Genomic DNA, 12,946 nt, shown 5'->3' on the forward strand with positions numbered 1-12,946 from the left:
TGAAATAATGAGGGGCTGTTGTTATTTTAGAGAAAAAGATGAGACAGTGGCGCTTGGGGGACTATCTGCTTACCTGTTATTGAAAGTCTGAGAAAACATGACAGCAACAAAACAAAGCAAAATAAATAAACAGATAAACAGAAAAAAAACATTAAGGATGTCTCAGCGTGCTATCTCACTAGACTGATGCAGACCCCCCAATTTTTTTTTTTTTTTAATAAACTTCACTAAATTTAATTTTTATGTTTTTTGGGCAATGCATTCACATCATTTATTTCTCTCTTTAAATTCTGCTTGTTCTCTCACCTGACGTAGAGGGAAATAGGCACAACTGTGTTGAGGATGATGACATAAGACCAGAAGGAGAGAAAGGCAGAGAAGATACAGTTGTCTACTGGAGGATCCCAGGGTAGGAAACTCTGAAACAAAGCACCCACTTCCTTTTCCCATATTGCGTTTCCTATGGCCAAGATCACTCCCATACACACAAGAAAGCCAAAAATCTAAGAACAGAAAGATGAAGGACAAATAAGAAAGAGAGACCAAGGAGCTCTATATTTTCTATATTTATATTGTATGTTAGTGTTGTTCACATTCATCTCAAAAGAAGCTGCTCAGCTGGTTCAGGAGCCCACTGAACTAAAACAGCATGCTAAATCTATCCTATTTGCTAATGCAGCAATTAACTTTTTATGCAAATCTATTGAGCCAGAAATGCCACGTGTCTACAGCAGGAAAATTATGTCATAATGTCAAAACAAACTGCATCATAAAACACATACCCTGCATCAGAAATCGCATACTGTCTGTGACAGTACGTACTGATTTACTGTAGATTAAGTATCTACTCATCGACCACTAAAACAGAATGTTTTATATAGTATGAATATTGGTAGTATGAATGAATTCGGACGTACTACATCCGCCATGTTGATACATCAAATGACATATGTCATTATAACAAGCACAATTAAACCACATGACATGTTCATCTAATTCACTCTTTAATATCTTGCTCAAAGAAGTATGCAGGGTTCCCACACCTTAGCTTACTTCAAATTCAAGGACCTTTCAAGGACTTTCCAAGTCCAATACCCTCAAATTCTAACCCTCAAAACTAAATGGGGACACATTTAGAGTGAGAGCAAGGATACATTGTGTTACCTTTTAAGATACATTGTTACAGTTCCCTTTCGAGGGAACTTGTGCTGCGTCGCTTGGTGACACTTTTGGGACGCCTTCAGGGGTAAGTGCATCTGAATGTGTATATCAAATTCAACCAATAGTGAGGCTTAAGTTTAACGACAAATACAGGGTGCAGGAAGTATATTGTTATCTGAAATATTGCCAAAGACGGCGTTACAGGGACGCAGGAAGTATGGCAAGGGAGACGCAGCGTCTCGTTCCCTTTTCAGGGAACAACAGATACATACGTAACCCGAGATGTTTTCATGTGTCAAACATAATTATGCAAAAAAGCATTTTGGTACGAATCAACATTCGCATACAGAAGATATAAGCATTTAAAGTGAACAGTTTAGCACGTGTGCTTAAAAAGTCTAGATTTTTTATGATATTATCCTACACTACACAGGGAATAATATGGATTTTTTTCTAGAAAACTTCTTGCATAAAATAGATTCAAGCACTTTCAATGACCTGTATCTATGTATGTATATTTCAAAAACTTTCCAGGGCCTTGAATTTTTTCCCCACATTCACAAACTTTAAAGGATTTTAAGAACCCGTGGGAACCCTGAGTATGTAATGCTGGTACTTTTCGCCTACTGTTTTGCCTACTATGAATCCTGACATACTACTCTCGCCTCGCCTACTGCTCTTCACCTTCTACGGTATATAATATGGAAGTAGGTGATTTCAGACAGCGATAGAGTCCAAATTCTTTTACTTGTGATTATTAAGAACGGTAATGTCAACTGTGTGATGGCTTGAAAATGAAGAGGGAAAATTATGCAACTGAATACTTTAAATGTTGCAGTTTATTTACAGAAGCACATAGGCTATCTATAAAACTATGGTTTTTGAATGTGTAAAAATTCACACATTCAACTTAGTGGTTAAATAGTGTGTGTGTGTGTGTGTGTGTGTGTTTGTAAGCGTATGTGTTTCTCACCCACAGCACCAGTGTGTTCATCAGTCGATCTATACTGGTTCTCTTGAACTTTGTGCGGCCGCTGTTCTGCATCAGCTTGGTGTCAGGACCTGTGCAGTACCATCATGTTATGACAGGTTAAAATAAGAATTACACTGTCACATACACACGTTTACAGTGCTTAGCTACCTAAATTCCATACACTTCTATACACTACTATACTATATATACCAGGGGTGGACATTCCTGGTCCTGTAGGACCACTTTGCTAAAAGTTTAGCTCCGACCCTATAACACAGCTGAAAGTAATTTCCAAGTCATCCCCAGGTGTGTCTAATTAGGGTTGGAGCTAAATGGCCCTCCAGGACCAGGAAGTCCCACCCCTGATATATACTATACATTTTAATACACCATTGCACCGAATATTCGGCCACCGAATGACTTTTATCACCGAAACAATACGGCCGAAATGTTGTGATGACACAAACAGAAACCGCGACCTGCACGTGCTTGTCTGAAGCAACTTGTCTGCGGAGTGGACATATTTAACCACAAAAAGGCGCTAAAGTAAGCAGCTTTCTGTACGCACAGACGCACATGCGGTTGAATGTGTCCGGTCCAGCTCCAGTTAGATGTGCTCATCACTATGAGCTACAAAGATCAAACCTCTTGATGTGTAAACTTTAGAGAGAGTCGCGCTACTGTGTCTCATACATAGTCCATTAAAATACATTTGACGAATAAAGCAATGACGTTTGTATATGCTGCCTCGTTTGGAATTCGCCCTCCATCTCTGTGTGCGCGTGTTTAAGTGCACTCAATAGTGCATACACGAAGAGAGGCGTTTCAAAAAGCAAGTGAACATAAAATGTTTCTGTTATTGACAGGGCACATACAAACAAAATAATATCCACAGTATTCTTTTTCTAATAAAAACATTTGTTTATGTCTTAAATGTATGATAGATTACAGTCAGAAACCAGTCTTTGCTTATTTGATCTTAAAGAGACAGTAACCTCAATTAACTTACTTAAGTCTGTGTCATTAATGTTAATCAAACAACCCAAGACAAAGAGAAAATCACTTCTGTAGCTCTAAAAAAATAATTATTATATGTAATTTATTTTGCACACAGTGTTTTGAATTATTTAATTTGATTTCTGTACCTAATGCTAATTTCAGACCTTACTTAATGTGCAACTTTGTACTTTTTTATAAATGTTTATAATTTCTTTATTTGTTATTAGATTTTCCCACCACTTTTTTGCTGATCCGAAATAATAATCCGCTCCGTGCCTCAAAAACTGTAATGTGATCCGAACCGTGAGTTTTGTGATCTGTCACACCCCTAGTAAAGGTAGTACACAGTGATAGTCATAAATGCAATGGTACTAATAATTGCATAATAATTTCTTTCGGTGTTTCGGTTTTCGGCCTTGGTTTCCTGTTTTTCGGACAAGAATTTTCATTTCAGTGCAGCCCTAATAAATATGGCCGAAACCTAATCCAGATTCTAACCTTAACAGAAAACATTCTGCATTAATAAAAATGTGTTTTTTATAATTTCATAGCTTTTTTTACAAATAGAGAACTTCCCAAAAGCAGGTTGTGTCAGGTTCCCCTCACTTTTGGGTACAAATTTGTCCCAAAATATGGTTAAGTAGGTGCAAACAAAGAGACTTGATTCACTATACTAGTAAGGACATCTCATTCTCATTATGGTACTGAAATCTGTTGCTATACAGTAGTCAGATTGAAAGCAAGACATGATTTACCCCACATGTGAAGGGGTCATTTAAACATGGTTTTGACATGTTTCACTCATAATGACACTTTACAAAATTTGGCCAAACCTGGGTACACTTAAACACACATACCTGCGAATATAACAAGGCCATAACAGCTCTCGGTGTTGCGCAGTACGCAGCCGCGCAGCAGCATGTTCTGGTTGCTGAGGGCATATTTACAGTCTTTCCAATACAGAGTCCCACAGAAACGGTCTAGCTTGTTGTTGGGGGGCTCACACACCACCTCTCCTGCAAATACACACAGCGTGAGACGCAGAGAACAGATACTATTGTGCTTGTGAACCTTAAGCATCTGCACTTTTAAGACAAAGTATATATTCCATAATATAGCACCTTCCATTTTTTATTTTACTGTATTTCTTTCTTTTATTGTAAATACTACATATTATTATTATTTTATTGGTATTTTGTTTTACTTCTGTCATCCTTAAAATATTTTTTCTTGTTCTTTATATTAGTATTATGTTAAATACTGATGTAGACTGCCTGAGCCTCACACAAAGCATTTCAATGTACATTTCATCACTGACACATGTACACATGATATGACAAATAAAACTTGAAACTTAAAACAAAGATGCCACAAATGATAAAATATTGAAGTTAGTACAATTGTATATGTGTTACTGGAGTTTCCTTTCAGTCGGTCACTACGACGTCATTGGGATGTACCGTCTCCGTTCCCTTCCTTCAGGGAACGAGAGTTACACACGTAACCGAGACGTTATGTTTAACGTTATGAATTAAACACTTTTCTGTTCACAAACTGCGTGCAATCGATTATGATCGACCGTGCCGCAGTCCGGCTTCTGTACATTTTGTGAGTTTGGGAATTTTTTGTTGGTGTTAAAAAACAGGAAGCGTAGGTGGTCTGTGCTGACACAGGTTCGATGCTGTCGGGGTGTGTGTTTGTGTGGCAGCCGCTGCTGAGAAACTGTCCACCACATACACTTTTATCCCCACTTGCAGTCTCAATCTATTACCTCACTCTTCTTTCCGTTTCTTTACATATAATTGTTTGCTAATCTCTCGCTCACTTTACTCGTTCATTCACTAGCTTACACACAGGTTCGTACCGTCAAACTGGGCCAGGTTATTAGGATCTCCCAGCTCTGAGGTAACAGACAGAGATTGACGCACCTTCATGTTTGATTCGCTAAAGAAGAGAAACAAATAAATGAACAAACAAAGCTACTGTACAGTACAAACAAACATATGAGTTTGCGATTGACAAAAATATTTAATAACAGCTTTGAGTCTCAAATTTTTTAAATATAGCTTACAGACGTGAAAACTCCTGTCTACATAAATAAGTAACCAATGTACCCATCTAGCTCTGCAGTCTCAATGTAACACAGGCTGTGAGGTTCACTGCTGGACAACAGGAGCAGATCAGCCTGTAACACATACAGTGGCAGATCAATAACACAGGGCATTACAGCATCATAGGTACAGTATTTAGGACTTAATCCATCAGACATTATCACGTAAGCAGACATGGCCATAAATTGCTAATAGTGTCAGGTGTCTGGGAGTGCAGAGCTGATGCAGACATGTCTAGTATTTATTGCATTAAGAGTTTGTTTTATTTAAAGCCCTTTGAATTGGGGGCAGAGTGATGTCATGAAGCACCAGTTAAAAAGACTCACCGCCACAAACTGATTGTTCTCTAACTTGATGATGTCACCGACTCTGACATTCATCCATTTCTCTTTCTGAAGACTGAAAACAATAAAAAAAAAAGTATAAAAGAGACTCATAAGTGCTTTGTGCAAATTATTAAGATTGTAGAATAAAGAAACAGCTATACTGGTCACATTAAAATTGTAATTCAGGGTTACAGCACATATACAGCAGATTTTTTTATTGTCAATATGAAGCAAAAGCAAATATAAGGAAGCATATGTTACTAATAAAGGACTCACATGCCACCGATGAGGACCTGAGACTGACGGTTATTCACCTGGTTGTCACTTTTGTGACGAAACTGTAATGCAGAGAGATGTAAGTGATGTGAGCGTGCGACTGTTGATTCATGTGGTACTTGCGGCGTGTTAGGTGGTCGTTATAAATGTATGTGAAATTTGTGCATGTAGGGGGTTTTGGGGATTTACAGTAAGTTACAATATGTGTATGTGAAACTCACATAGTCATCAGTGGCATCTTTGACTGCAGTGATGCTCAGCACCAGCACTAAAGGCACAATGGTGGTGAACCAGGATAATGAGGAGATCTGTGGAATCAACTAAGACACAGATAAACGCACATTTAGTCATTTCTATAGCACATTTTTAAACATAAAGGGACATTTTTAAGAAATCCTATAATACAGTGGTTCTCAAACTTTTTCGGCATGCGGCCCCCTTTATGTGTAGTGCATCGCTCTGTGGCCCCCTAAAGAAAATGTTTTGACTGTAACTGAATGTAACAAAACATGTACAACATATTGCTGTAGGTCAGTAGCATTATTTTATGTTTAATTACACAAAAATTATGAAAAATGATAGTATTTTATAAAATTTCATAAAACTGGCATCATCTTGCGGGCCCCCAGTTTGAGAATTACCGCTCTAATAGATGCATACAGATCATACAATGGCAGATTTTCCACAAACATCCAATTTTCCTATCTTTTTTATCTCTGTTTGTAATTTCAACTTCATCTTTATCCGTAAGTCTTTATTTTGAGGTGACATCACTGTAGTTCCTGTTATGAGTGGTGACTAAATCACGATTACACACAGCTATGACTACGCTCTTTGTAATGCTTCACGTGCTGATGGCTATAAAACATAAATTGACAGTAAGCACACATTCAGAGTCTATACCTGCAGTATGAGGAGAAACAGGAAGTAGGTGTTGGCAACTTCCTGGAACTGCTCAAAGAGGTTGACAGGTAGAAAGGTGATGACATTGTACTTCGAGGTCATGATGCAGTTGCTCTGTGAGGAGAGAGGCGGGGCAGAAGATGATAATGGACACTGACACCAGGTTTTATTGATGAGGGAGAACAAGATCAGGGCAGAAAGATGAAAGTCATCTTGAAACTGTACAGGTTGTGTTTGTGTCACTTACAGCGTACTGAAACTTCTCATTGTACTCTCTGTCGTTGGCTCGGACTCTCCTTTCCTCCTCTGTGACACAACCAAAACACACTGACATGTAACCAACAGAAAGACATTAATTTTGATGAGAGAAATAGATTTTCAATTAGTCACAGGTTTAATAGCCAGGAAACACATGGAAGAGTTCAGATGCAAAACCCTCTAAGGCCCAAAACCAATTCTACACCTTCCCCCTTCCCCTTTGTTTTGCACGTTCACGTGAAGTACTAGGGGTGTCTCAATTCTCTTTTGGCTGGAGGGGTAGGGGGAAGGGCCAGGGACCACACTTCAGATGAAGGGGTATGATAAATTTCCAATATATGGCCCAAAAAAGTATTTTAATAACATATAATCACTTATTTTATGTTACCTTTAATTTTGTTTTCATGTATACTGTAGTGTTCTTAGAAAAAAGATTAGTAAAAAAGTTTGCTAATGTTATTGACTTTGTGATAGTTCCACTACATATTTTTTTCATATTTTATTGTATTATTACATTTTATTGTATTATTACATTTTATTGTATTATTACATAGACGCATCTATGACGTATGATCTAGCAACGACTTATGATGATGTGTAACAGTCTAGTAGTGCTGTCCCATTTCTTAGGGGAATAATTTCAGCCCTACCCCTTGACCCTCTGTTTCAAGGGGCAAGGGGAAGGGGTAGGCATAGGGGTATGGGCAGGGGGTATAAAATAGAATTGGGATTGGGCCATATGTGCGTTTTCTTGTAAATTAGCATTTTTTTTATCAGGCTCTTATGTTTAGTACTTTCACTTTAATGGCAATAAAATGGTTTTTAGTCAGTAACTGAAATGCCTTGTTTTCACAAATGTCACTTTTTCATTGGCATTTAACACATGACTGTCTTTCGCTGCAAAACCCTCTAAGTACATGCAAGCTTTTTTGGCAAAAACCTCTAATTCACATTGCAAATAATAAAAGTCAAAATTCAAAACATAAAAAAGTCAAGAAACCGAACCACACATTATGTTGTGATGCATGTGGCTGCCACATATGTGTTGTATTCAGGTCCGAGTACTCACAAGGGACCTACTTTTGAATGTATATTTGTAATGTAATAGGAAATGACACCAACGGAAATGACAAATATAGAAATGTTAACTATCAGATCAGTGGGTGGGTCACAAATACATAGACGTTCACAAACTGTATATGAGAATCTACATGATCAGCAGGTGGGTTTAAATGGCTGTGGCTGCTTAAGCATATAACACCTAAGGTGATGAAAGATGTGGCTGATTTCAATGTTTCAAAAAAGCACAAGCTGACAGACAACCTGTTGTTTTCACTTCTGCCAAGAGCGAAACTCTACAATGGCAACAGTTTCCAAAGCTCACAAAAAGCTCATTCCATCTGAACACAAAAAAACAAAAGCAAAACAAAGACACAAAAAAATCACCATTTGCTATCTGAATAAAGCTTTTAATCTTACGTTTTTATCTATCCTTTTTTGAAAGAAACCGGAAAAAATTGCTCTGCTGGATTCACTTTGCCTGGTTTATACATCTGCACAGTTCATTTCTGCTGGTTAATGGTCGGTCATTCTGTGAAGCAGACTGCTGTATGTGCGTGTGTGGGTTTCATCAGACCATATAATTTATGGGTGACTGACACACTGCATCTTAGTTAAAGACACTTAATTCTATTCAGTTATAAATCTAATCTGGTCTCTAGAGAGACTCGAACTCTTATCTGCCATCTCTCCTGCATCTTCTACATAACCTTAGGCCTTTTCTCACTGATAAACACACGATCACGTGTGCGTCTCTGCAGCTCATGCAGCCAGATATAAAGACTAAGGTTTCCTTGCATGTGATTTCGCTGATTACATGTATATTCATGAGAATCATCTAAAAAAATCAAAAGACTGACCTGATTACTCACTGCACAAGAGAAAGATAAAAACAAAGAGACCTACTTCTCTTCATAGACAATAACACAAACATGTATGCAGAAATACTGTACATATCCAATCCCAATGCTATAATGTTCAATGCATTACATCAACAAAATCTTTGAACGTGAGACTATTGTCTCGTTATAATTTGCACGGACATTCAAACCAAAAAACCAACCTACAAAAACCTCAGAGAGAGAAAGAGAGCGAGAGACATAGAGAGAGAGGAAGAGAGATAGAGAAGTCTGATGAATGTCATGCACCATTTACTGTAAGTGCATCATTAAAGGTCAAAGCCCTGCACGCAAACATACATAGCCATCACCCTGAAGCCCATTTCCTTCTGCACTAAGCGCTCACACCTGCTCTGTCCTGTCCTTTGTGACTGAGACTCTCATCTCTGTGGTTTCCTGTGAAAACACAGCACAGCTACCTCGTGTTTCTCCTCTATACTGGCCAGAGACACTGGTTGACACATACTGCTGCTTACACACACTGCAACACACAAATACACCTTCAGTTATGTTTCACAGTACTTCCTATGACAAGACAAATCGCCTACTATAGAGACAATAAGAACACGCCCCCTAATATTCAGATCAGTGGTTGACCTATATTGGTTTAAATTGCTATTTTTGGACCTGAATTCACATGTCAATATCGCAGGAGGTGAACACACCTATGCAATGTTGCATTTAATCATCACTGTCTAACATTGCTAATCCATGAACGAATGCACAAAAAAAAGGATGTTTCTAATAATCCTGCACTTTATCCTATAAACCTACTTGTTTAAGGGAATGTGAGGAGATGCAGCATCATTTACAATGAAAATAACCTTGAGGCGTCCGACCTCATTAATATACTAATTCTCTTTCCTTTCTTTTCTCTCCCTCAAGGTCACTTTGTTCTCTCTTCTTTCCCCAGGCTATCTTCTGTACTCTTTCCTGCTGTCATCAATCCTGATGGAAACCACACAGTAGTTGCCAGCATCCGGGACAGCATCACCTGCTTATTGGCTGTCGATGACATAATGGCTCTGCCTGTCCGATGCTCTGGTTCCAACCCAGAGCACCTCAGCAAAACGGACCATTTAGCACTTTTTAACACTGCACCCTTACCAATACTCCAAAGGACAGCCGCAGTGAGCGAAACACAGCTTATGTGATGTCTTTAAAAAATCTGTCAAGCATTTACTGCTGTGATTCAGCACTACTGACATTTTTAAACAGACTGGCAATGGATGGTTGCAGTACAGATTATATCTTATGTCAGCTAGTGGCACGTGAAGACACTTCAAAAGTCGTGAGTAGGTTCATTGTTGTTGACAGAATATTGATTCTCCTCAAGTTAACACTAAATTCAACTACTTGTGATGTAAATGACAAGAATCAATTTTTTTGCCAAAGGCAGTCTTTCGTTCATGTTTAATGACAGTATATTTATCCACAGTGTCAGAAAGCTCTGGGGCACCATTGATGTACCTGTTGTTTCCACCATTCAAACTATTAGTCTCGGTTAATGTCTGAAAGTGACAAGTCACAGGCTCAAATTAGCCTCTTAGTGGGTGAGCTAATTGCTACAGTGCTTCATCCGTTTTGCACACACAGCAGTGGTACCGCAGGAGCCAAATATCGCACACAAGCTCCATCCGTATCAGAGGTCAAATCCTCACTAATGTCTTCGTTTATAATGCTCGGCATAAAGCAAAGCAACATGCACACTTACAGTACAAAACATACTAGCTATGTGCTGAGCAATCATAAAGAATTTGTTTAACAAATAAAAAAGTCTGCCCTTCATACAGTATGACCTTTATCTGGTATCTCACCCACTCTGCAGCATTTATACGCCTGCCTTTATCTTTTCATTCAATCTGCTTTTACTCTTCAATTCTTTCTTCTTTTTGCTTGTGCTTTCATGCGATACATCCAAGCGCCTCACTCAGCTCTGTGTACTAGCACAAAAAACCATCCATCTCTCACCTCTCTACTGCTCTAATATATATGCTGTACCGACCAAATGCATTCGCCTTGATTACCCTTTCAAGACGACAGACCATATTCAAAAAAACGTCCAAGACAAGCAATGAAATATCTTTGAAAATAAATCTGTAAAAAGTAGCACAGAGTTATATGTGGAAAAAAATGCCCATAAACTTCAAGCATTGGTTTATGATAGCATAATTCTTCACACCCAGTGCAGTGATTGGCAGCTATTACTACTGACACTAAAACTGACGACAGTACAGCTACGAGAGAAAGGTATTGTGGGATTTTTCTATATTTAAAACGACACTGATACACTGATATCTTGTACACAGTGTATCCATCATTGATGAGTCATCCTGGACATTTTCAGAGTAAGCTTACCTTCTAATGCTTGAAAACAAGAGGATATATGATATAACGTACACTGTACTTTAGATATCTTGTTATGAGGAAAGGGAGACATAAATAAACCAGACAGACAGACAGACGGGAAATCTCATTTTCAAGTCATTGTGTACAGGCAAATCAGATCAAATAGGCCTTAAACTGTAATGCCCACACATACAAGGATACCACAGAGAAATCCCCCAGACTTTAAAACGAGCACATGAAGTCAAACTGAAGATTGCAGCGATGACAAAGTGAGAAGCAAAACTTAACTGAAGATGTCCTACAGTATGGAGGGAATGCATGGCTGCATAAACTAAAGCTTGTCTCACTTTACAAACCAAAATAGCTTAACATCACCATCCAGCAACTTTCACTAATATATGTTACAAAAACATTGATAACAGAAATTTCCTTAATGAAAACAATAAAAAATAAAACCTAGCGTGCTGAAACAAAACATGAATGTGAATATAATACAGGCTGTGTTTGTAACATAAAAATGACATTTAGACAGGGCCAATTATACAGCAATATGACCTCACGCTGATAAGTGATTCACCCTGGTGATAACAGAGTGCTCATGTAACAAATGGTAAAATAAACAGCTAAGAAGACCTACAGGATGAAAATCTAGATGAGGACCATTATATTAGGATGACACATTATGTGACCTTTATATTCAAGGCAAAATATTTATGCAATCATTTTCACACAACAAACCCCCTAAAGTATTAGTTGCCTTTTATATATATGTGTAACATATACATAACACAGGACATAAAGATTTTAAATCTAGTATGCAACTAAGTTTTGTATGATGAATGAGTGAAACATTTTGTGTGGGGAAAGGGTGATGAAGATTGTCATCATCATCATTATCATCACAAGGTCATGAAACAGTAGAGAACCAAACACGCATGCACGCGCGCGCGCGCGCTCACAGGCACGCACACATTTACAGCACTGAGTGACTTTTGTGAAACAATCATGAGTGTGAATAATGAATGAGAAAACACATTTATGAAGAGCATAAAATCTTTATTTACATGACAGGATGAAGGTTTAAAAACCGATGGAAAACCTATTTGTTGTTTACAGGCCTATATTGACGAATTTATTTATATATGACATTACAATGTAGCTGTTTAAATGAACTCTTATTGTTCCCTCATACAGTACTTTATAGTAATACTCAGATAGATATAAGCAAATTTGTGGTAACAAATTGTATAAATATCGCTAAAGTAAAATACCTGCGGTGTTTCTTATTTTTGTCGAGCTGGATAATTCCTCTTTCTTCCGTTTAAGAGGAAGAATGACTGGGAACCACTTCTCCGGGATGTCTTTCGGAATAGTCATTTTGTCCCACCGGTGTTGTGTTTACAGGGGTCCGCGCGCACAGCCGCAACGAATAGGAAATGCGCGCGGCAGCTGCAGACACGAGTGTGTGCACTTAATGCATCTTCAATTTCATTTCCCGCTGCTTCGTTGAGGTCATTTCGGGTGAGGTAGTCCTACAGTATCTAACACATCTGGACTCTCCCTCGTATTTTAAAAATACAAATTTCCCTGATTCCACATCTATCGAGAGCAACCTAAGTTTGTTCCTTTCGT

General features: G+C 38.2%; 1 protein-coding gene across 5 annotated transcripts in view; it reads right to left on the reverse strand.

Annotated features, from left to right (window-relative positions):
• The window catches only part of atp8b2 (ATPase phospholipid transporting 8B2), a 39,517-nt gene that overhangs the window by 21,957 nt on the left and 4,614 nt on the right, over positions 1–12,946 (reverse strand). For 2 of the 5 annotated variants that reach the window (XM_055210751.2, XM_055210753.2), the window contains 10 exons: positions 6,997–7,055; positions 6,750–6,863; positions 6,068–6,166; positions 5,847–5,908; positions 5,571–5,643; positions 5,248–5,318; positions 4,998–5,077; positions 3,991–4,149; positions 2,135–2,223; positions 307–503 (listed from right to left, as the gene is read on the reverse strand). In XM_055210751.2, the coding sequence (XP_055066726.2) occupies positions 307–503; positions 2,135–2,223; positions 3,991–4,149; positions 4,998–5,077; positions 5,248–5,318; positions 5,571–5,643; positions 5,847–5,908; positions 6,068–6,166; positions 6,750–6,863; positions 6,997–7,055 (1,003 nt within the window). Of the gene's footprint in view, positions 1–306; positions 504–2,134; positions 2,224–3,990; positions 4,150–4,997; positions 5,078–5,247; positions 5,319–5,570; positions 5,644–5,846; positions 5,909–6,067; positions 6,167–6,749; positions 6,864–6,996; positions 7,077–12,585; positions 12,732–12,946 lie in introns of those variants that run through there. The other 3 variants (XM_055210749.2, XM_055210748.2, XM_055210750.2) reach the window with 3 other exon arrangements.

This window comes from Misgurnus anguillicaudatus, chromosome 10, assembly GCF_027580225.2.
Source record: "Misgurnus anguillicaudatus chromosome 10, ASM2758022v2, whole genome shotgun sequence".
NCBI lineage: Eukaryota > Metazoa > Chordata > Actinopteri > Cypriniformes > Cobitidae > Misgurnus > Misgurnus anguillicaudatus.